The 26,004-nt window shown below is 42.7% G+C and overlaps 1 protein-coding gene and 1 long non-coding RNA gene across 4 annotated transcripts in view; both read left to right on the top strand.

The window, feature by feature from the left end:
• The window catches only part of LOC122539506, a 10,872-nt gene extending 9,679 nt beyond the window's left edge, over positions 1-1,193 (top strand). Inside the window, exon 2 of the long non-coding RNA XR_006309113.1 lies at positions 826-1,193. This is a non-coding gene — a long non-coding RNA (uncharacterized LOC122539506). The remainder of the gene's footprint in view (positions 1-825) is intronic.
• Positions 1,194-17,806: 16,613 nt separating this feature from the next.
• stpg2 (sperm-tail PG-rich repeat containing 2) overlaps positions 17,807-26,004 on the top strand; it is a 338,448-nt gene continuing 330,250 nt past the window's right edge. For all 3 annotated transcript variants that reach the window (XR_006309111.1, XM_043674438.1, XM_043674437.1), the window contains exons 1-2: positions 17,807-18,549; positions 25,726-25,832. Coding sequence is in view for 2 of the 3 variants with exons in the window: in XM_043674438.1 (XP_043530373.1) it covers positions 18,426-18,549; positions 25,726-25,832 (231 nt within the window). In the remaining variant the exon portion in view is untranslated. The remainder of the gene's footprint in view (positions 18,550-25,725; positions 25,833-26,004) is intronic.

Genomic DNA, 26,004 nt, shown 5'->3' with positions numbered 1-26,004 from the left:
CTTGTCGGACCTGCCCAGCTCCTTTTCCACCTATCCACTCCCCCCTCTCCTCCCTGACCTATCACCTTCATCTCCTTCCGCACTGACCTATTGTACTCTATGCCACTCTCTCCCCACCCCCACCCTCCTCTAGCTTATCTCTCCACGCTTCAGGCTCTCTGCCTTTATTCCTGATGAAGGGCTTTTGCCCGAAACGTCGATTTTGCCTGTCCTCGGATGCTGCCTGAATTGCTGTGCTCTTCCAGCACCACTGATCCATGAACTGTTAACTTTTTGTCTCTCCACAGGTGCTGCTAGACCTGCTGAGTCTCTTCAGCACTCTGTTTTTATTTCCGATTTCCAGCGTCTGCAGTATTTTTTATTTGAGAATTCATACTGGTGTTCTGGCCAAATTTTATTCTCAATCAGAATTTTTCACATCGCAGCTAATGCAAGTTTTCTGTATGCAAATTACCCGCCACATTTTCTAAATAGCAACAATACACCTCAAAAAATAATTGGCTGGAAAGAACTTTGCAACACATTGAGGTCATAAGAGACTATTCAAATACAATTGTCTAATTTAACGACTTAGTACATTTCACTATCTTCCTCTGTATATACATAATTATTCTTGTTGCCAACAGCATTGTGGCATATAAAGTTCATGATATTTTTGTTTCCTGGATTGTTTGATTGTATCAAGTCTTTATATAGTGTTTGGCTGATTATTTTCCCTATTCTATTAAATATAATACTTTTAAGCAATTAATTTCTTCCTCTGTTTTCCCCAAGAATATTCTAAATCCTTAATGGAACACTATTCCTTCACTTTCTGCATTGCAGTGATTCTTTAAGCTATAGAGACGAAGAAGGCTGCATTGTTGGAGGTGCCAATTTTCCCTGTCAGGAGGAGGTAAAAGATTGCATATTTTGAGGAGGAGCTGGGTGAATCTTCCTGAAACCCTAGCCAAATTTATTCTTCAATCAACATTGTTAAAACAGTGCTGAAGAAATTTCACTAGACCCTAAAATGTTAACTCTGCTGTCTCTCTACATATGCTGCCAGACCTATTGAGTTTTCCAGGCAGTTTCTGTATCATTAAAACAGAAAATTAGTCAGATAATCGCATTGCTCTGTATGTGGAAGCTTGTTGTGTACAAATTTACAGCCATGTTTCCTGTGTTACAAAATAAACCACTATTTAAAATTCCTTGTTTGTATAGTTTTTTGGGATGAGTTGAGGTGCTTTGTTCCTTTATTGACTTTACCAAACCACTGAATATTCTGTGTAAGGTAATCCTGCTATTCTTTATTATAATCAGCTCAATGCAATAAGATATTATTAATCTGCTGACCTGATTACCACCAAGAGTTTAAGGGACAAAGCCTTGATTGAGATGTTAAAATTAGATAATGTCCTTATTATTGTGTTCAGAACGTGTCTCCAAATAAGATGGCCCTTGTTACATCTGAAGGTAAACATCAAAAACCTTCTGTCAAGATCTAAACAAAAAGTCAGATAAGTGTCTGCAAGAAACAATGAGCAGGGTTGTGGGAGACAGGAGGTGGAGGGCTAGTCAGACACATGGATACTGTAACTGAGAACACTAATCTTTAAAGAGCAGCTCTGAACGATCCAGGGAACCATGGGCTGTGGCGATATGGATGAAATTGTGAAAGATGACATAAGAACAGACTTGAATCTGTTCTTTATCGTAATTGAATGTACCAGCATGGGTTTATGAGATGGAGGCCTTGCCTAACATTAGCTGGAAATGTTCCATGCATTTACAGACTTTGCTTACAACAGGAATTCTGAGGATTTTTTTAGATTTTAGTGCAGGGAGCTGATAACTGGCCAAAAAAGAGAAGGTAAACAGTGAATGAAACTATTCCTTCAATGGTGTAATCAGGGTCAGCACTGGGGCCATTTGTGTTTAACAGAAAAGGCTAAAATAAAGCTGAGTTAGCTTTGTAGATTGGATTTAAACTGGAGGGGGGACTTGAGCACTGGGGAAAAGACCAAACAAATCGAAATTAAACTGGGTGTGTTTGGAACAGCAACTTCCAATATGTCTCAAACATCTAAAACAGGGTAGCACAGTCTTCAGGAAAAAGGAGGTGGCAACTTGAGGCCAGAATATCTTCACTCAGATTCTTTGGATTTTTCAGAGAGCTACTCAGTTTTGAGTGTATATGAAACAGTAATGGATAGAAGTTTGGGCATGAAAGGAGTCAAGAGATATGCTGATTATCCAGAAAAGTGGAGTTGAAATAGTCATCATAGTCACAATCGTGTTGAATGGCAGAGCAGGCTCTAGGGGCCTGTGTCCTACCCCTACACTTACCTCATGTTTTTGTGTTCCTCTGGGCTCCACTGTCATTTGCTGTCTTTTCCAAAGATGAATAGAGAGACAAAGACTGGCCTCTCTCAACTCTGTTTGAAAAATAAGTAGTGCCCTGAGTTACCAATCAGAATTAGTGCCTTGAAAGAGCCTCCCAGGGCAACTGTGTTTTGTTTAGTTAAATTCTCCTCTGGGTACATTGAATGGAAATCATTTTGCATCCCAGGTGCAGATGGCCAGGAGTATAATCAATGACTTACAATAATCACTATGGCAATGGTACATAATATTTATACATTATGATTAATTAGACAACTATTATACCTTTACGTAGTTTCTGCTTATCACGCATAGTAATTTCATGATTCTTAAACAGTTTAGAAAGTTCATTCATTCAGCTTCCACTTTGTACTGTAGATGGCCTACAGTGGGCAGCACGGTGGCACAGTGGTTAGCACTGCTGCCTCACAGCGCCAGAGACCCGGGTTCAATTCCCGACTCAGGCGACTGACTGTGTGGAGTTTGCACATTCTCCCCGTGTCTGCATGGGTTTCCTCCGGGTGCTCCGGTTTCCTCCCACAGCCCCAAAAATGTGCAGGATAGGTGAACTGGCCACGCTAAATTGCCCGTAGTGTTAGGTGAAGGGGTAAATGTAGGGGCATGGGTGGTTTGCGCTTCGGCGGGTCGGTGTGAACTTGTTGGGCCAAAGGGCCTGTTTCCACACTGTAATGTAATGTAATCTAATCTAATGGCTTCTCTAAATCTCATTGACACACAAGGGAATATTACTTGTTTATTTGGTTTAGCTCAGTAAAACTGTTCCATACGATCTATTATGAATGTCCCAGCAGAGGTTGATCCTGTCACAATGTTGAATCCTTATTTTACTGAACTCTAAATTCACTGAAGGATTGTTTGCAAGTCAGAGGAATCGTGTTGTATTGAAGTTAGTGGATGCCAGATTAAGGTCCAGTAAGGAACATCACATTGAAGTGAACCTTATATAAATGCATTATTCACTTCAGATTGACAGATTTATTCGTGGTATTCCCATCCCTAGCGATTTCATTTACATTTAGTCATAAAAAAATGTATTATTGTTGAAAGTCTGCATCTAAGCTAACACTGAAACAGAAATAAAAAAAATCAAAATTCAAATGAGGGCAAACTTTCAAATAGAACAAACAAGTACGCTATTGGAGATCTGAAGCAAATACAAGCAGAAATCTCAGCAGGTCTGGCAGCATCTTGGAGAAGGGTGTGAAGAGGGTCACTGAACTTAAAATATTAACTCTCTCTCTCCACGGGCACTGCCAGACCTGCTGAGTTTCTCCAGCTATTTCTATTTATGTTTGTTTTGAAGGCTAACATTAGCTCGGTTTGATATTAAAATTAATGCAGGCAAAACTGATGTGAGTTTACTGCTAAAAATGCTGCTTAAAATGATCATTTCAATCTACAAGTAAATGTTTCATCTTAACATAGCATGTACTAACAGGACTGTTTCACAGCTTGATGTGGTGAATGCAGTAATTTTGTTTTCTTCCCTAACTGCTGTCTACTAATGATAGTGAGGATGTTCAATGGATTTGTTCAGTCAGCTAGCGATGGAGTTGCCAACAGCTCTTCACATTACACCACATGGTCATTAGGAATTTGTCAAAGCAGCAGAACTAGTTGTGGGCAACAGTGCCACCTTCCGGTCTGAGGCTGTACATCTGCCTCTTCCATCCATCTGGGTTTTTCTCTGTGCCTATGGATCAGGCTGATATTGTTTTCACAGGAACATTATTCCAACGCATGATCATCCCAAGTGAGAAACCTTCCATTTGTTTATTTTCCCTTTTCGAGTGCAGCTCTGCCTATTTTCAGCAGCTATCATCCATGCTGACGTAAACAAGTCACATTTACCCTAATGGATGTTTAAAAATTCCCTGAAAGATCAATACCATTTCTTTACAAAGGATTTTCAGTCTGTACAACTCTTAATAATGCCACACCACTGTGGTGGGATGATGAGTCAGAACACAGAATGAAGATAGAGGGCTTCGTGATGCAGTGCAATGAGAACAACCTCTCTCGCAATGTCGGCAAAACGAAAGAACTGATCATTGACTTCAGGAAGAAAGGAGGAGAACACAGCCCCCATTTACATCAAATGGAGTGGAGGTTGAGAGCATCGGGTTTCTCGGAGTGACAATAACCGATAATTTGTCCTAGACTTCCCACGTAGATGCTACGGTCAAGAAGGCACAGCAATGTCTCTCCATCCTCAGGCGGCTCAGGAAATTCGACATGTCCATAAGGATCCTCACCAACTTCTACAAATGCACCATAGTAAACAAACTATATGGGTCCATAACGGCGTAGTACGGCAACTGCTCTGCCCAGGACTGTAAGAACCTATCGAAGGTTGTGTGCACAGCTCACACCATCACAGAAGCCAACGTCTTTGAAAGTTGCCACCCAGGTAAATAGTGCTGTGAAGAAGGCATATGGCGTACTGGCTTTTATCGGTAGAGGAATTGAGTTCCGGAGTCCTGAGGTCATGTTGCAGTTGTATAAGACTCTGGTGCAGCCGCATCTGGAGTATTGTGTGCAGTTTTGGTCGCCATACTATAGGAAGGATGTGGAGGCACTGGAACGGGTGCAGAGGAGGTTTACCAGGATGTTGCCTGGTATGGTAGGAAGATCGTATGAGGAAAGGTTGAGGCACTTGGGGTTGTTTTCATTGGAGAAAAGAAGGTTTAGGGGTGACTTGATATAGGTGTACAAGATGATTAGGGGTTTAGAAAGGGTTGACCATGAGGACCTTTTTCCACGTATGGAGTCAGCTATTATGAGGGGGCATAGCTTTAAATTAAGGGGTGGTAGGTACAGGACAGATGTTAGGGGTAGATTCTTTACTCAGCGAGTCGTGAGTTCATGGAATGCCCTGCCAGTAGCAGTGGTGGACTCTCCCTCTTTATGGGCATTTAAACGGGCATTGGATAGGCATATGGAGGATAGTGGGCTAGTGTAGGTTAGGTGGGCTTGGATCGGCGCAACATCGAGGGCCAAAGGGCCTGTACTGCGCTGTATTTTTCTATGTTTTCTCATCAATGGACTCTATCTACATTTCTTACTGCTGCGGAAAGTCCTGCCAACATCATCAAAGACCCCTCCCATCCTGGTAATGCTCTCCTGCAACTTCTTCCATCAGACAGAAGATACAGAAGCTTGAACGCATGCACCAACAAGCTCAAGAACGACTACTTCCCTGCCATTATTAGACTGACAAATAATGTTGATCTTGTTAATGTTGATCTTGCTTCACACACCACCTGTGCATTGTAGCCTTGTATGCCTCACTCTGTTTAAGCACCCTGTGATCTGCTTTTCCTTGCTTGCCATGATCTGCCTGTACTGCCTGCAAACAAAGCTTTTTGCTGTACTTTTGCTGACTACAATAAATCAAATCGATCAATTAAATTAATCTAGGACTGCAATCCCTTCCACATTCACACCGTCCGTCATAGTGGCAGCGGTGTGCACCATCTACAATATACATTGCAGCAACTCACCACTCTGACATCCCCTTCCAAACCTATGACCTCTACCACTTAGAAAAAAAGGGCAGCAGATGCACAGGAAATTCCACGACCTGCAATGCCCCACCAAGCCAAGTACCATTCTACTATCGATATTTAACTCCATGCTTGCAGTGTTGCTGGGTCAAAATATGATACTCCCTTCCTAACAGCGTTGTGGGTATCTCCATACTCCAAAGATTGCATTGGTTCAGAAGGCAGCTCACCACTACCTTTTCCAGGATAATCAGAAATGGGTAATAAATGCTGACCCAGCCAGTGATGTCCATGTCCCATGAATGAACAAATAAAAAAGATCTAAACTTTTTTCCAATGTTCTCAACACTAAATATTTAGAATAAATTTTCCTCTTCTTGAGATTGCCCGGCTCACCCAGTACATGGGAAATGATGTGGGGAGGAGCAAGGGCTGGAACTTTCCAGGATTAGATTGACTTGAAATTGAAGATTAATCTCCTGAGGCCTACAAGCAACCCTGGAGAAAAGTCATGGATGTTAGCTTATTTTGGAGACTATTTTCATGGATACTTTTGGATATTAGTGAGAAAAGTGTTGCAGATTATGAGGAAAATCTTTTGACAGTTCAGAAATCAAGCTGGTGATTTTTGCTTTCCAGTTGGGGCAGGAGTGTGGTGGGAAGTTGTTAGAATTTGATGTGTTGTCTTACCCATTGGTGGGAGATGGGTGTGGGCCCAGAGGAGACTGTGAGACACAGTCCCATAAAGTACTACTGATCAGAGTCGGCAACCCTATATGGAAGTGATTCCCATAAGGTTGTGGCACAGTGAGCAGCCCCCTCACCACTGAATTGGAAACTACAGTGTCCAGTCCCACAACAGCACTTGATGGCTAAGGAAGGTGCATTTGTTAAATGGCCAAACAAATTGAGGATCCGCTTGTGCATCTTTCTAACAAGTGCTAATGGTAGGCAGTAAGAATGTGAATCAGGCGTAGGCTGTTGGGTTCCTTGCTTCTGCTCTACTATTCTGTAAGATTATGGCTCATCTGATTGTGACCACCCACTCCACATTCCTACCCAAGCCTCCCTATCACCTTCAACTCCTTAATTCGTCAAGAATCTATCTACCCCGCTTTAAAAATATTTGAAGATCCCTACTACACTGCTCTCTGGAGTTCCACAGACATTTGAACCTGTGAGAGAAAACCTTTCTCGTTGAAATAACTCCACAGGAGGCCAGTACCCTGTCACCTTTATTTACATGTGGAGAGTTCTTAACACTGATCTGGCTTCCTCAGAACCAGATCTCAGAGTGAACAGAACCTCTGACACTCCTGTTTATATCTGTCAGCCAAGGCTTCCTGATTGGTCCAGGTTAAGAGTCCCCATCAGGGAACTCCCATTCTATAAGATTCACCTGGTGTGTACAGTTATTACAGAGGAACCTTGATTATCTGAATGACACAGATGGGGAGTATATTGTTCGGATAATCAAATGTTCGGATAATCAAATGCCTGATAATATAGTTAGCCAAGCATTGGGACCTTGCAATCTTGTTTGGATAATCCGAAATTCAGACAATCAAATGCTGGATAATCGAGGTTCCTCTGTACACACATTATCTCAGTTTCAAATAAGGGGCCCTTTATTTTTAAGTTGTGCTTACTAAATCCTACCCCTAAAGAAATCCTTGACCGTTCAAGCAATAGGAAGAAACTGGAACCTGTACAATCAGTGTGAATGAGTCCAAACTGCAACAAGCAGTGCTCAGGATTTCTGCAACTGACTGGATTCAGAATTGGGCATGGGGTGTGCTCATCCTTTTATTTGCTCTGCTTAGACATCTAATGGCTTCAGGCAGAGGTATTGGAATGTCTGCGTCTTCAACTCTTGCTGAGAGATTATACGGGTCAGAAAGAGGTCATTTAGCCCCAACCATTTAAAAGAGAAGCCCAAGAATTCCCAGTTCCTGGGTCTCAGCCCGGAATCTTGTACCTACCCCCATTTTCCAACTGTTAATTCATTTTCTTTTGAAAGTCTTCAATGAACCTGCTAGCACCACCCTTTAGGGCAGACTGGTGGCTCAGTGGTTAGCACTGCCGCCTCATGGTGCCAGGGACCCGGGTTCAATTCCACCCTCGGGCGACTGTCTGTGTGCGTTCTCCCTGTGCCCACATGGGTTTGCTCCGGTTTTCTCCTACAGTCCAAAGATGTGCAGATTAGGGTGGATTGGCCTTGCTAAATTGCCCCATAGTGTCCAGGGATGTGCAGGCTAGGTAGGTTAGCCATGGGAACTATAGGGTTACGGAATAGGATAGGGGTCTGGGTCTGGCTGGAATGCTGTTCGGAGGGTCTGTGCAGACTTATTGGGCTGAATGGCCTGCTCCAGGACTGTCGGATTCTATGACTCTTTCAGGCAGCACATTCCCCATCACAACTCAAAGCATTGAAAAGAAATTCTTGATATCCCCCATTGCTTCTCTGACCAAAGACAATAAATCTGTCATTGCACACAATTTTCTCTCACTTATTCTATAAATTGCATTATTGGGAATGTTTCTCTCATTTAATTTCTTCACAATGCGGGCAATTCATTTAGGTGGAGACAGGTAGTTGAGAGAGAAATTAATAAAATGATATGTTGATATGGTTAAAGGTGGAAAGGAACCTATAAACTTTGGGATGGATCAAATATTACTATGTTGTATAATGCTTATTCAATACTTGAGGAGGCCTCGTTTATTCCTCATTTCTTGTTGGGTTGTGAAACACTGTATTAGGTTGGGAGCGAGAGAGTTTTGACCCAGTGACAATGAAGAAATTGCACTATTTAGACAATGGAATATTGGCCTTAATTTCAAAAGGAATGGAATATAAAAACAAGGAGGCCTTGCTAAAACTGTACAAGGCATTAGTCAGACTACAGCCGGAATATTGTGAGTAGTTTATCTGAGGAAGGATATACCGGCTTTGCAGGCAGACCAGGGAAGGTTCATCCTGGGTTTGGAGGGACTGCTTTCTGAGGTGAAGTTGAGTACTTTGGGCTTGTATTCATTGGAGTTCAGAAGAATGAGAAGTGACCTTATTGAAACGTACTCTTAGGGGAATTGACCGATGCTAAGAGGTCGTTTTATCTTGTGGGAGAGTTCAGCACCAGAGGCATAATCTCTGAATAAGGGCATCACCCATTTAAGACAGGGATGAGGAGGAATTTCTTCTCTGAAAGGGGTAGTGAGTCTGTGGAATTCTTTACCACAGAGGGCTGTTGAGGCTGGATCATCAGGTATATTCAAGGCTGAGATAGACAGATTTTTAATCAGGGAGGGGATCAAGGGCTATGGAGTAAAGACAAGAAAGTGGAGTTGAAGATGATCAGATTGACCATGCTCTCATTGAATAGAAGAGCAATGGATTAAATGTCTTACTCCTGCTCCTATGTCTTATGATCTTAAGCCAAGATCCTCTGTAGCTTAAAGAGGAACTCGGTCATGATTAAAATTTAGTTTACTAAACAATAGCTTTATTTCCGTCTTCAACGTCCCTTACAAAAACAACTGAAATGCAATCTACTGGGAGAGGGTGGTTCACTTCACAGCATTCTCACCTGTTCAGTGAAAGAGAAAATTTACTCTGATCAATGCACCTCACGCAATAATACATTGGTCAACGGAGTTTATTGAAACAATGGTTTCCAAGACTACAGCCAATTTAGATTGCATTAAAGCAATTTTAGATTTTAGACTGTAGAACCTTCTATGATTTAGGGAAATATATTCTATGAAACCAATTGGTTCAAATAAACAGAATGCAAAAGAGATGGATAGTGCTGTGAGACCAGGTGTCTTACATAAAGAAAAACAATGGCAGATATATTGGCCTGTTACTATGTTCTATGCTCCCTGTTGGCATGGAGAGTTCTTTCCATTAACTTGAACTGAGGAGAAAAATGTTTTTTGCTTGGCTGATGTAAAACAGCTCTCTTAAATCATTAATAACAGGGAAAATATATTCCCTAAACTGCTGATTATGATCGTGGCACCACGAAGAGGCAGGATGATATGCAGAGTCCTACACAGTTCAAATTCTAAAATCAATGGGCTTAGTTATGGCCAATTGGAGCAGCTATTGATTTTGTAGGATCTAATATAATGTCTAAAGTTATGGATGAGCAATGGTGATGCTCTGCCTCTGTGGGCCATGTATAAAGTTTAAATTGTGCCTGTCCGAATTTACACAAAATAACATCCTTTGCTTTTCTTATTTAAAATTTTCTCACAAATGAGGAAACAACAGCAACAAAAACAGTCCATTTTGCAAACCCTTTGATCGACAGGAGTGAATAAGAATTACGAATGCCAGCATTGCAGAGGTTCTTCAATTGGAATCTAAAGTTGCATGTTCAGTCTACAGGGCACTTAGTTTATTTTTAATGAAACCTAAATCTGATGAAATTATAGTTTAATAATTACTGCAGTATTGCCATTATTTGGTGCATATCTGAATTTGAAATGTGTAGACTGCAATCAGTCCAGTGGAGAACATCATAATAATTGAAATAGTTTTATTAAATATTTTGTAATAGACGTTGTTTAATAAGACAGCTCACAACTATCTCCTAAAGGGCAGTTACGATGGAAAATGAAGTCCTGCTCTGCCAGTGACAACTGCATCCCATAAACTAATAAACATTTCTCAATATTAAAGGCATTTGCATAACATAAAACGAAGAACCTGGACTCTGAGCAATTTCAGGTCAAGATTACAACTCGTGAATAGATATGAATGGACTAATATGAACAATTTTCAACTCTGATCTCCAGCATCTGCAGTCCTCACTTTCTCTCCTAATGTGAACAGTGAGCCAAATAATCAGGACGTAAACAGAGAATTATTGAAGAACATATTACTAAAAGCACAAGAAAACCGTCACACATAATTAAAGATAGCCAGGCGATTACATGGTCTGTTTGTTTGGGCTAATGAGTGGTAAGTGATATGTGCAGCGAGTACATGGTGATCCTGAAAAGGAGAGTCTATGTATCTTTCCTTGATGTAAAAAGGCATGATCATCGGTGAATCCCTAGCCACCAGCATCTAGGGGGTCCCCACTGACCAGAACTATGCTGGACCTACTATATAAATACTACAGTCAGAGGGGCAATTTAGAGGCTGTTATTCAGCAGCAAGTGACTCACTTCATAACTCCCCAAAGACTTTTCACCAGCTATGAGGCTCCAGTCAGGATTGTGATGAAATAGTCCATAGGATGAGCTCAGCATCTTTAGAGGTTCGACACCATGCAAGATAAAGCTGGATCAGCCATGTCCACATTCCTTTTGTAAATAAGAGAAATGCTATCTATTCATATCTTTCTTAGTAATCTCACACTTCCTGTATGTAGTTAAAAATCACACAACACCAGGTTATAGTCCAACAGGTTTAATTGGAAGCACACTAGCTTTCGGAGCGACGCTCCTTCATCTGGTGATTGTCACAATCACCTGATGAAGGAGCGTCACTCCAAAAGCTAGTGTGCTTCCAATTAAACCTGTTGGACTATAACCTGGTGTTGTGTGATTTTTAACTTTGTACACCCCAGTCCAACACCGGCATCTCCGAATCATTCCTGTATGTAGTGGACCTTGTAACATAAATAAAAAGTATTCAACCAACATCTCATTACTTTAGCTTTCAAGCTTGATTAAAGGGATCTGGGTGTGTTTTATCCAATCTTCCCCTCCTGTATGTTACAAGCAGTGAAATAACGATCAATTACAAACTCACATATCCAGGCCAAAGCTTCTGGGAAGCAGGGTTGGAATTTGATAGACTCCCTGTGAGTTTCCTCCAAGTGCAGTGTTCAACAATGTCTCCAGATTGAAACTGGGAACTTTGCCGACACCTGATGGGATGATGATGATACTTTAATCTGGTATCTCTGTTGAAGGTAGGCAGGCAGGAGCCTGGAAGAACACAACAAACCAGGCAGCAAAAGGAGGTGGAAAAGTTGACGTTTCAGGTGTAACCCTTCTTTACCCAAAACATTGACTTTTCCAACTCGTGATGCTGCCTGGCTTGCTGTGTTCTTCCAGCCTCCTGCCTGTCTATTTTGGATTTCAGTATCTGCAGTTTTTTTTGTCTCTATTGAATGCAGTAGCGCCAATCCTGACTGGCTTCGGAGACAATTGATTGATTAGAAACAAAGGAGAACATATCAAATCTTCAGATTTTATAGTGGAGTCCTCTATAGAGAGGGAAGGTAGATGGTGATAAGCTTCTTGTGGCTCACCAACAAACCATAGAATGGTTCCAATACAGAAGGAGGCTATTATGTCCATGCGCAAGCAACTCAACTAATGCCAGTCCCCCGCCACCTTTCCTTCCCCTTTTGCAAGATCTGAATGAATCTACCTCCCCCACACTCTCAGACAGTCCATTCCAGACCCTAACCACTGCCTCCCACACTCTCAGTCCATTCCAGACCCTAACCACTGCCTCACCCACACTCTCAGACAGTCCATCCCAGACCCTAACCACTGCCTCCCCCACACTCTCAGACAGTCCATCCCAGACCCTAACCACTGCCTCCCCCACACTCTCAGACAGTCCATCCCAGACCCTAACCACTGCCTCCCCCACACTCTCAGACAGTCCATCCCAGACCCTAACCACTGCCTCCCCCACACTCTCAGACAGTCCATCCCAGACCCTAACCACTGCCTCCCCCACACTCTCAGACAGTCCATCCCAGACCCTAACCACTGCCTCCCCCACACTCTCAGACAGTCCATCCCAGACCCTAACCACTGCCTCCCCCACACTCTCAGACAGTCCATCCCAGACCCTAACCACTGCCTCCCCCACACTCTCAGACAGTCCATCCCAGACCCTAACCACTGCCTCCCCCACATCCCAGGCCCTAACGCTAACCACATGTAAAGGTTTTTCCTCATGCTGATTTTGTTTCTTTCTTCATGTACACCAAATCAATATCCTGTTGTTTTTGATCTGTCTGTCATTGAAAACAATTTCTCCCTTTCTACTTTGGTCGGACTGTTTAAATCCCAACCGATTTCACCTCAAAAGTCACCAATGTTGTCACTTATTTCAACCTCCCAGTGAAAGTGCTAATTTACCAAATGATTTATTTCAGGACCAAAGGACTTCCTTCATATTTAGATACGGTATTTGGTCCCCAACACTGGGTGAGCGCACACAGACTGGGTGATCAGCTTGCTGAATACTTCCACTCAGTCTGCCAGTATAATCCAGAGCTTCCTCTCATGTGCCACCTCAATATGCCATTTTGTTCTTATGCTCACATTTCAGTTCTCGGCCAACAGGAGCGCTTTGGTGGACAAATGGCCAACTCATTTTCTGTTTTGGCACTTTACAGACTCCAGGATTCAATATTGAATTCTGCAACATTAGAGCGTCAACTCTGTCCTCCATTTTGATACAGTTCACTCATCCTGTATCACATTATAATGCTTTGATAGGAAGAATGTTATCAAACTGGAAAGGATGCAAAAACGATTTACAAGGATGATACTGAGATTGGAGTGTTTGAGTTCTAAGGAAAGGCTGGATGGGGCTGGGACTTTTTTCCCTGGAATGTTGGAGGCTGAGGGTTGACATTATAGAGGTCTATAAAATCATGACAGGCATAGGTAGGGTGAATAGCCAAGATTTGTTCCCCCAGGGGAGTCCAAAACTAGAGGGCATAGGTTTAAGGTGAGAGGGGAAAAATCTAAAAGGGGCAACTTTGTCATATAGGTTGGTGTATATATGGAACAAACTGCCAGAGGAAGTGTTAGAAGTGGGTACCATTACAACTTTTAAAACACATTAGGACAGGTACATGGATGGAAAAGGTTTAGAGAGGTATGGGCTGGAAATGTGTTGCTGGAAAAGCGCAGCAGGTCAGGCAGCATCCAGGGAACAGGAGAATCGACGTTTCGGGCATAAGCCCTGAAGAAGGGCTTATGCCCGAAACGTCGATTCTCCTGTTCCCTGGATGCTGCCTGACCTGCTGCGCTTTTCCAGCAACACATTTCCAGCTCTAATCTCCAGCATCTGCAGACCTCACTTTCTCCTTAGAGAGGTATGGGCCAAATGGAGACAAATAGTTTAGTTTAGGAATCCTGGTCAGCATGAATGAGTTGTGCCAAAGGCTCTATTTCCATGCTGTATGTCTCTATGGCTCTATTTCATAAAGAGCTGACCTTTATTCTACTATTAATGCTTAATCTGGATCAATACTTTATCTGTTCCCTAAAACAATTACCACTCTCTTTGCTTTTTGTCCTTTGACATTTTTGATCCTAATTCTCAGTCACCCTATAATCTTTCACTGATCTTTTGATGTGTTCCACTTGCTCCTTCCTCCTTTCTCAACAGCATATTTCCAGCTTTCTTCAATTATGGAGAAGAATCATACTGGAGTTGAAATGTTATCTTGTGGGCGGCATGGTGGCACAGTGGTTAGCACTGCTCCCTCACAGCGCCTGAGACCCGGGTTCAATTCCCGCCTCAGGTGACTGACTGTGTGGAGTTTGCACGTTCTCCCCGTGTCTGCGTGGTTTCCTCCTCCAAAGATGTGCAGGTCAGGTGAATTGCCCATGCTAAATTGCCCGTAGTGTTAGGTAAGGGGTAAATGTAGGGGTATGGGTAGGTTGCGCTTCGGCGGGCCGGTGTGGACTTGTTGGGCCGAAGGGCCTGTTTCCACACTGTAATGTAATCTAAATCTAAATCTAATCTCTGTTTCCCAATTCAGTGACATTTCCAGGCCTGCTGTGTTTCTCCAGTTTCCAACACTTAACAGTTTTTTAAGATTTTGGAGTTAGTGTGATGTTCACGTCAGTGTTAGAAATACAGGTTGCTTTAAGCATCACCAGAACAGCCCTGCAGTTTGTCAAGAGAGGTGATGTTCAATGGTCTTTGTATTTAAGTGCTGGTTTTTCAAGGAGTCTTGTGCTACAGTGGTAGTGTCCCTACCTCTGGGGCAGAAGATCTGGGTTCAAGTTCCACATATTGTGGAGGTATGTCATAATATCTCGTAGCCAGCCTGAACCAAAAAAAAATGGAGCTAGGTTATTCATTAGCAGGAGTTGGCTTCTGGACAGAGAAAGGATCCAGGAGGGAAAGGTGCTGTTTGTACTCAATTGTAGGTATACAATAAAATCTCCGTAAGTCTTTTACTTATGGATATTGGTCTATTGAACATTTCTCAACCCTTCCACTTGAGATAAATAGCACTGATACATCTGAAGAGAAACTATATAAATGTCTCAAAAGGAAAGGCGTAGAAGAGTATACTGAAAGACTGACAGAAGGAGGATGCTGTGGAACATAAAGCAGTTGGACTGAATGGCCTGTTCTGTGCTGTACATTCTATGTGATTCAATGATTCAACAACATCACCAAGCAACCGGAATTGTTCTTAGGTGACAAGAATAGTAATCATTTAAATTCTCCTTTGGAAGTGACTCCAGACCACAAGATTTCTAGAGAGAGTACTTAACGTCTAAATGTCTTTGTCTTGAAACAGTTCGACAGGTAATAAATTTAGGAAAGCCTAATTTTTTTAATGAGTCTGAAATAAAAGATAGATAAAAATATCATAGATTAGAATTGGATTGGGACGATGGAAGGTGACAGATTGGCTCACAGGTTACACTCTTGCCTCTGACTCAGAAACTTGCATCTAATGCCATAAATGTAGGTATTTTCATTGGTCAGAGCACTGAGTATAGGAGTTGTGACATCATGATGATATTGGTTAGGCCAGTTTTGGAGTACTGTGTACATTTCTGGTCACCCTGCTATAGGAAGGATGTTGTGAAACTAGAATGGATACAGAAAACAATTACCAGGCTGTTGCAGGGACTGGAGGATTTGTGTTATAAGGAGAGGCTGAATAGGCTGGGACCTTTTTCTTGGAGCATCAGAGGCTGAGCGGGTGACCTTGCAAAGGGTTATAAAATCATGAGGGGCATAGATAAGCTGAATAGCCAAGGTCTTTTTCCATGGGTAGGGGAGTCCAAAACTAGATGACATAGGTTTAAGGTGAGAGGGGAAAGATTTAAAATGAACCCGAGGGACAACTATTTTCACGCTGAGGGTGGTGCATGTATTGAATGAGCTGCTAAAGGGAGTAGCAGAGGCGAGTACAATTACAATATTTAAAAGACATTTGAACAGGTACAGGTAGGAAAGGTTTAGAGGATATAGGGCAAATGCAGGTAAATGGGACTAGGTCAGTTTAGAATACCTGGTCAGCATGGATGAGATGGGCCAAAAGGTCTTTTTCTGTGCTGTACGATTCTATGACTCTATAAGATCTAGGCTGGTGTTTCACTGTAGATCTTACAGAGTGGTGTACTGTGGGGCAATGGGGCAATTAAACAGAGGCTCTGTCACCCTGATCGGGACAATTAAAGAAACTCTCAGTACTACTCAAAGAAAAGCAGGGGAGTTCTTCTGGCCAACACACATCCCTTCCCTGCCAACTAGGACAGATAACCCATTCATCTGTTTCATTGCTGTTTGTGAGATCTTGTGCATACATTGGCTGCCAGGCTTCCTCTATGACAACAGTGACTATTTTTCAGAAAATAATTGATTGAATCATTGAATCCCTAGAGCGTGGAAATAGGCCAAACAAGTCCACACCAGCCCTCCAAAGAGTAACCCACTCAGACCCATTCCCCTACCCTATTTATTTTACATTTTCCTTGACTAATGCACCAAAGCTACACATCCCTGAACACTATTGGTAATTTAGCATGGCCAATCCACCCTCACCTGCATATCTTTGGACTGTGGGAGGAAACCAGAGCAAACCCATGCAGACATGGGGAGAATGTGCAAACTCCACACAGTCACCTGAGGCGGGAATCAAATGCGGGTCTCTGGTGCTGTGAGGCAGCAGTGCTAACCACTGAGCCACCGCATGGCTCCAAATTCATGTGCTATACATGCACCCAACAGTGTTTTAGGGAAGAAAATTCCAGGATTTTGACCAAGTGACAATAAAGGAACAGTGATCTAATTCCATCTCCTTTATGGATGTTCTTTCACTGTGGCTGTCAATATCCTGGAATTCCTTTTCCCTGATGGCACTGTGGGAAAACCTACACCACACTGTGTAGAGGTTCAAGAAGGCAGCTCATCGCCACCTCCTTAAGGGTCAATTAGGAATGGGCACACCCTGTGAAAATAAAAAGTAATTGCACTCATTAAACTAACGGAAGCAGAGGGGCATATTCCATAAATATGGGTGTGAGCAGGTTTGTCTGTTGAGTGTGCAATTCTTTTCCCCAGAGTTTAGGTTAAGACTGAGTTAGATTTTTGATAGACAAAGGAGTTAGGAGGGGGCTGGGACAGCAGGCAGGAAAGTGGAGCTCAGAGGACAATCTGAAAGGTGGATCAAAGGGTCAAATGGCCTACTTCTGCACCTAAATCTTATGTTCTTATAACTTTTTTTTCCCTGTGGAATCTCTTTTTGGGAGGGAGAATCTTTAAACTTTTTTTTAAACGAGGGAGTGAGTGAAACAACAAAAGACAAGGTCCATTCAAGGGCTGGACCGAGGGAGGGATGGGGCAAACGTAACATTTTAACATTCTCTTTGATAATAACCTGGGCATTAACCTTTGTAAGAGCAGGCGGTTTAATAATGTCGGAAGTGATTTAACTGACAGCCTAAAAGACTGCAGAGTGGACCATGTGCAGGAAGCGGTTAAGCAGCAGAGAGCCGGGGAAGCCGGGGAAGCCGGGGAGGCCGGGGAGGCCGGGGGGGGGGGGGGGGGGGACACACGTGGAGACGCGGTTTCTATGGTAGCAGCTACACAGTGAAATAGATACACAATCTCATTATAAGAGGAGGGAGGGGATGGTAACAACAGCAAAAAAGACACACACACAGACAGACAGAGAGACAGAAATACACTCAGAGAGACGCACTGAGGCACACAGTGACAGAGAGAGATACATTTAGATACACACATAGTCACAGAGAGACACAGATAGAGAAAGATACACACTGAGATAGTTTCAGAGAGACACACTGAGCACACACTTAGATACACACTCAGTTACAGCGACTGTAAAAGAGACTGGAATACACGCCAGATATACAGAGATACCGTGAAATTCCATTAACTTTTAGCAGACACCTTTCATGTACACATAGGCACAGAGATTCTTAAATACACGCTTAGATACGACGACAGATTCATTTAAATGCACACATTGACATACCCAAAGTCAAAGTAAGTGAGAATGGAAACAGTAAGTTAAAAGAACGCCGTTTCTGCAACTTCTGAGCAACTGGTGAACCCCGGAAGCAAGGCAGGAGAAAAAGATCGTGCAGAAAGAAAAGGATTCTTTTTTGAATGAAGCATGTTTTAGACCAGTTGTTGTTCTCTCTCCCAGCAGCGGTTTGCAGGAAGATCGGCCCGTGTTAATCTGAGGGGCTCTGTAGTGTGTCTCTCTGTATGCTGGGAGATCCCACCTTCACCTCCCGGATCCCCCAGGCTCTGCAGGAATGTATGACCGAGCACCGAGGGAGACCATTTTCGCCACGGCTCTGGGCAGCACTGGACCCAACGTGGGCCCAGCCTCTTACAATGCACCAGGCCCCAAGTACTACTGCATCTGTAAGGAAGAAGGTGAGCTCTCCAACCACAGGCACAACTTTCCTGCGCTTTTCCAGCAACACATTTTACAACTTTCCTGCCGTCTGCTGGTCCCTCTCTTCACTGTCACTTGTTAAACCTGACTGGGAAAGTGAAGGGTTAAAAATCACACACCAGGTTATAGTCCAACAGGTTTATTTGGAATCACTAGCTTTTGGAGCGCTGCTCCTTCATCAGGTAGCTGTGGAGTATAAGATTGTAAGACACAGAATTTTTAGCAAAAGTTTACAGTGTGATGTAACTGAAATTATATATTGAAAATGACCCGGATTGTTTAAGTCTCTCATCTTTTAGAATGACCATATGGTTTCAGTTCTTTCATATTTAAATCACAAAACCTTTTTTTAAAAGTTACATTTTCAAGTGCACTTTAACAACTGGGCCGACATGACATCAATTGTTAAAGTGTACTTGAGAATGTAACTTTTAAAAAAAGGTTTTATGATTTAAATATGAAAGAACTGAAACCATATGGTCATTCTAAAAGATGAGACTTAACAAACAATCCGAGTCTTTTTCGATATACAATTTCAGTTACATCACACTGTAAACTTTTGATAAAAATTCTGTGTTTTACAATCTTATACTCCACAGCTACCTGATGAAGGAGCAGCGCTCTGAAAGCTAGTGCTTCCAATTAAACCTGTTGGACTATAACCTGGTGTTGTGTGATTTTTAACTTTGTACACCCCAGTCCAACATCAGCACCTCCAAATCATGGAAAAGTGAAAACAGCAAGTGTTGTCGATCACAGCGGGTCAGATGGGTTTACTCTCTCTCCATGGATACTGCCCGACCCACTGTGATCTCCAGCGTTTGTTATTTCCAATACAGATTCCAGCATCTGCAGTAACTTGCTCTTGAACTGGAAAAGCGTGCACACCTGTGTTTGTGCTACATTCTGCACAAACATGGGATAGAGGGTGTATGTAAACTTCCTGTTCCAGCTGTGTGCTCAACACAGATTAATGACTATATGCTGGTTAGACCAGGCATCCCCCTGTGGAAATGGTAGTCATACAATATGACAGCATGGAAACAGACCCTTCCTCCTATCATGTCTGTGCCAGCCATCAAACACCTAGCTACAGTAAGACAGTGAGCACTGCAGATGCTGGAGAGCCAGAGTCAAAGAGTGTGGTACTGGAAAAGCACAGCCGGTCAGGCAGCATCTGAGGAGCAGGAGAGTCGATGTTTCGGGCATAAGCCCTTCATCAGGAATGAGCGGGTGGCTCAAAGGTCGATTCTTCTGCTCCTCAGATGCTGCCTGACCGGCTGTGCTTTTCCAACACCACACTCTTTGACCTAGCTAGAGTAACTCCATTTCCAGCTCTTGGCCTTTGGTCATGCATACCGGGGCATTTCGAGTGTGTATCTAAATAAGTCTTAAATGTTGTGATGGCTTCTGCTTCTCTAACCCTTTTAGACAGTGAGTTCCAGATGCTTAATAGCCTCTGGGTGAAAAATAAATTCCCGTAAATTTTCTTGGAACCTCCTTCCCCTTACCTTAGATCTATGACCCCCTAATACTTGACCTATTAAAGTTTACCTCTATTGACTGTATCTATGTCTCTCATAATTTTGTCCCCTCGCCTCTCACCAACCTTCTCTACTTCAAAGAAAACAACCTAAGCTTATCCACCCTCCCTTTGCTGAAATGCTCCATCCCAGGCAACATCCTGGTGAATCTCTCTAGTGAGATCACATAGTGTGGTGACCAGAACTACACACAGTCATAAAATCAGAGCATTGTACAGTACAATAAACACCCTTCGGCCCACCAAGTCTGTACCTCCAAAATTATACCACTACCTACACTAGTTACACTTCCTGAACTAAGCCCATAGTGTTGAATGTTGTGAGATTTCAAGTGCTCATCCAAATACCTTTTAAAAGTTGTTCCACCTCAATCGCCCTCCCTGGCAGTATATTCCAGACCCCCATCACCGACTGGGTGAAAGAAATCCTGATAATAAAAGATTATAGATGAAAATAATCTCAATGTGGATCTTGTGCTGGGGGCTGTGACCGTTTCCTTTGGCAGCTGGTTCTATTGTGGGATTATCCTTGGGAAGAGGGAATGTTGACACGCTGCCTTGGAAACAAATGGTCTTTGCAACTTGTGTAAACAAAAAAAAACCAAAGAACTGCAGATGCTGGAAATCAGAATCAAAATCAGAAATTTCTGGAGCAACTCAGCAGGTCAGGCAGTATCCGAGGAGCAGGAGAGTTGACATTTTGGCCTCATTCCTGATGAAGGGCTTATGCCTGAAACATCGACTCTCCTGCTTCTTGGATGCTGCCTGACGTGCTGTGCTTTTCCAGAGCCACACTTTTTGCCTCTGATCTCCAGTATGTACAGTCCTCGCTTTGTCTGTGTGGGGAGAAAGTAGAGTTAATGTTTTGGGTACAGTGACCCTTCTTCAGAACATTTTTTCCAGCAATTTGTGATTTTGTTTTTAATTTGTGTGGATGGTTACCTTGTGGTTTGTCTTTCCTGGAGGCTGCCAGGTACAGGTTTTATTCAAGTCTGAGGATAGCAAGTATTTTATAAATGACAGAAGGAAATGTGTTAACATTGGAAATGGAAACAAAAATTGCTGGCAAAACACAACATAGGGTGTTGTGTGTGTTGATAACTGTATTTATAGTGTGATAATGCTGTTGCAGTATGGAAACAGACCCTTTGGTCCAACGTGGTGGCACGGTGGCACAGTGGTTAGCACAGCTGCCTCACAGCGCCAAAGACCCAGGTTCAATTCCCGCCTCAGGCGACTGACTGTGTGGAGTTTGCACATTCGCTGCGTGGGTTTCCTCCGGGTGCTCCAGTTTCCTCCCACAGTCCAAAAATGTACAGGTTAGGTGAATTGGCCATGCTAAATTGCCCATAGTGTTAGTCGAAGGGGTAAATGTAGGAGAACGGGGTCTGTGTGGGTTGTGCTTCAGCGGGTCAGTGTGGACTTGTTGGGCTGAAGGGCCTGTTTCCACACTGTGACGAATCTAATCATCTATGCCAACCAGATATCCTAAATTAATGTAGTCGCACTTGGCCCATATCCCTCTAAACCCTTCCTATTCAAATATCCATCCAAATGCCTTTTAAATGTTGTAATTGTACCAGCCTCCACCACATCCTCTGGCAGCTCATTCCATACATGCACCACCCTCTGTGTGAAAAAGTTGCCCTTTAGGTCCCTTTTAAATCTTTCCCCTCTCACCCTAAATCTATGCCCTCTAGTTGCCCAAAGATAATTCACAACTTTATTTACACATGTTGAATGACCTATTGGGCATGTTCAGCTCTTGTTAATTCTTTTCATTTTGAGAATGTAAGAAACTGGATTTGTAACTTGTAGGCCTCAGCTGAAAAGGGTAAATTTAAAGAAATATTTGTGATTTCTCACTCCAGGGAAGTGACTGAAATTACTTGTCAGATGAAACAGATCTTTAAACTTCCTGCCTTAAATGAAAAGTAGTAACATAAGTGCAGGTGACCTGGCTGAGTGCTTGCTGCAACATTTCTAACTTTACATCTTTACTGGATGAGAAATATAAATGTTCACAGCTCTGAAGGACGTCATTCAGTCCATCATGTCTTAGCCAGCTCTGTTTACTATAGCTACCGAAAATTAATCCCAATGTTCATTCTCTCTTTACTGACAAATATTTGCAAGTTCTTCAGCATTCATTTGATTTTATCATGAAGATGCAATAGCTTGTGCCCTAACTATTGCCTGGTGGTAAAGTATTTCATACTCAACTTCCTGTAAAGAAACTTCTTCCATCTCCACCCTCTCTGATCACTTCCTGTTTAAGTTGAATTTTCAGTTCTCTTTCGCCAAAGGGATTTATGTTTCTCAATTTTCACCCCTTTATAAACCAAAAATATCTGTGTTAATTCTCTGTGGCAATTATACCAGAAACTTAAATCATTTCATGCCTGATGGCCTAATTAATGTTACATACAACTCCTTGCTCTTGTATTCAATGCCTTAACTAATAAAGGCAAATACCCTATATGCCTTCTTCTCTACCTGTCCTGTTGCCTTCAAGGATCTATGGACATGCACACCGAGGTCCCTCTGATCTTCTGTACCTCCTAGATTCCAACATTTGCCACTGTTCAGTCCATCTGACCAGCCCATCTACATCCTCCTGTAGTATAAGGCTTTCCTCCTCATTATTTGCCACATCACCTATTTTAGTGTCATCTGCAAATTACTAATAAAACCATCAATGTTCATGTTCATATCACAAATGTACCAAATAAACAGAAAGAAACCCTGCAGAACACCATTGGGTACAGGCTTCTAGTTACAAAATCAACCTTTGACCATTACCCTCTCCCTCCCACCTTGAAGCCAATTTTGGATCCATTTGACCAATTTGTCCTGGATTCCAAAGTCTCTTGCTGTCTTGACTGAGTTCTCATGCAAGACCCGTGAAAAGCCTTCCTGGAGTCCATGTAGACCACTTCAACCACACTACCCTCATCTACACACCTAATCACATCCGCAAAAAAACTCCATCAGGTTTGTCAGGTGCAATCTCCCTTTGACAAAGTCATTCTGACTATCCCTGATTAATCCTTACCTCTCCAAACTCAGCTCAAGATTCAGTTTGACATTTCATTTGAATTTTAAGCATTGGTTGGGTTGGTACCTCCAACAGTGTGGCACTACTACCTGAAAGTCCGCCTAGGCTATTGCGTTGTTGTTTAGGACTACAGTGAGCAGAATTCTGTAGCAGAGGTACAAGGGCTAGCACGGAAAGACAGACAACATCTTCTTTAAGACCTTTATAAAAATCCACTTCTTTCATCAACATTTTGAATAGTCCGCTCAGTATCTTCCTCTTTACCATTAATTTTATTCTCCTCCTGCTTCTATTCAGCACTACAAGACATTCTGAAGAAAATGCATACAGAATCCAAAACGTTAACTCTGTTTCTCTTTCCAGAAGTGTTGGCCAGACCTGTTGAGTTTCGCCAGCACTCTGTGTTTGTTTCAGATTCCCAGCATCCACAGTGTTTTGGATTTATTATTGGAGGACATCGTTCTATGTTAATGGGATCAAATTAGTGCAAGGTTACCACATTGTAGCACAAGTTCAGTAAGTTTCACTTGTACCAAGCGCAGCTTCTCACTGGGAGGGCAGGATTCACCGCATGTGCCTTTCAAATTCTCTCACCTTGCTTTAGGGCAGTGTGGTGGCTCAGTGGTTAGCACTGCTGTCTCACAGTGCCAGGGACCTGGGTTCGATTCCAGCCTTGGGCGACTGACTGTGTGGCGTTTGCAGATTCTCCCTGTGTCTGCGTGGATTTCCTCCCACCATCCAAAGATGTGCAGGCCAGGTGGATTGGCCATTCTAAATTGCCCATTGTGTTAGGTGCATTAGTCAGAGGGAGATGGGTCTGAATGGGTTGATCTTCAGAGAGTCATTGTAGAACTTCTTGGGCTGAAAGGCCTGTTTCCACATTATAGGGAATCTAATCTAATTATCCCTGAAAATTCAAAACTTCTCACCTAACCACCCGTATGTGCCTGAAAATTCTCTGTCAGGTTAATGAGCAAGTAGGGACAGCAATAGATTTTTAATTATCAACAGGGCGGCACAGTAGCTAGCGCTGCTGCTTCCCTGCATCAGGGACCTGAGTTCAATTCCAGCCTTGGGTGACTGTCTGTGTGGAATTTGTACATTCTCCCCGTGTCTGTGTGGGTTTCCTCCGGGTGCTCCAGTTTCCTCCCACAGACCAAAGATATGCAGGTTAGGTAGATTGGCCATGCTACATTACCCCATAGTGTTCAGGGATGTGCAGGCTAGGTGGGTTAGCCATGGGAAATGCAGAGGTAGTGGGAAGGGTAGTAGGTGTGATGTCCTCTGAAGGGTGGATGTCGATTCAATGGGCTTTATGGTCTGTTTTCATACTGTAGGGATTCTGTGTATATGAATAACATTACGGTTAGATAAGGTTGATGGTCAGAATCTTTCTCCGAAAGTTGAAATGTCTAATTTTAGGGACATGCACTTAAGGTGAGAGGGGAAAAGTTCGAAGGAGATGTGAGGGCAAGTTTTTTACACAGAGAGTGGTAGGGGTCTGGGACATGCTGCCAGGGGTGGTAGTGGATGCAGGTTGGTGACGATTCACCATGGCAGATTCACCGCCAATGATTAGCCATTGCCGGTTCTCCACCAGCGTTTCTCCACTTTGACCTCTGGAGACTATTCACCACTGGAAATATATATATATGTACTGATTGTTTTCCCTCCCGCCTGTTCTTTCATACTTCTCAGTCCCCTTTATTTATACAACTACATACTACATATTGATAAAAAAAGAGGTAAAATAAATATCATTTTATTGGTTTAAATATAAAATGAGTTACAAATACTTGCGGTGGTGAATCGTCTTCAGTGGCCAATGGGCGGTGGCTAAGCGTCCTCGGTGGTGAAAGGGCAGTGGCTAATCGGCGGCGGTGAATGGTCCCATCCCAGGTGGATGCAGATACGATAGGGGTGTTTAAGGGACTTTTACATAAGCACATCTATGTGCAAGGAAATAGATTGAGACCTGGCAGAAGAGATTAATTTAATTTGGTGTCATGATCGACACAACATTGTACAGTTCATTTTTTTTTGTTTATTCTTTCATGGGATGTGGGCATCATTAGGCAGGCCAGCATTTATTGCCCATCCCTAATTGCCTAGAGGTCAGTTAAGAGTCAACCATCTGCTCACATGTAGACCAGACCAGGATGGCAGTTTCCTTCCCTAAAGGGCATTAGTGAATCAGATGGGCTTTTCCCGACAATTGGCAGTGGATTCGTGGTCATCGTTAGATTCTTAATTAGACATATTTATTGAATTCACATTCCACCATCTGCCATGACGGGACTTGAGCCTCGGTCCCCAAAATGTTATGTGGATCTCTGGATTAAAAGTCCAACGATAGCACCACTAGACCATCACCTCCACATCTACATTCACTGTTAACATTATTTGTTTGAAGATTTGTTTGCAAGATTTTGAGAAGCAACCATGCAGTATTTTCTCAGTCCTTGAGACTCTGAATGATGTAGGTTTGTAACCAATTTGTTAATTGGGTAAAGATAAAAAAAAAACCCTAGTAACATGAATTCCTTTTTGCAGATGGATATGCTCCCTTTATGTCTTTGGTGAACCGTGATTCTGTGTTCAATGTTCCTAGTACTCTCCTGTCTCCAGGCCCACAACACTATGACATTACACCAGTTCAGGTAAGATTATGACCAACTCAATGCAACTTATAAAGCTAACTTCCACTTATCAGTGGAACAACAATTCTAAATGTTATTTGTTTTTTTGTAATTGATTTTGTTATTTGTAATCACCATTTGTTTTCTGTGAAATACGCACAGTTCCTTCATACTTCTCATTGCAGATTAGCAA

This window comes from Chiloscyllium plagiosum, chromosome 32, assembly GCF_004010195.1.
Source record: "Chiloscyllium plagiosum isolate BGI_BamShark_2017 chromosome 32, ASM401019v2, whole genome shotgun sequence".
Lineage (NCBI taxonomy): Eukaryota > Metazoa > Chordata > Chondrichthyes > Orectolobiformes > Hemiscylliidae > Chiloscyllium > Chiloscyllium plagiosum.
The sequence above is the reverse complement of the archived record's forward strand: the minus strand, read 5'-3'. Positions and strand labels throughout refer to the sequence as shown.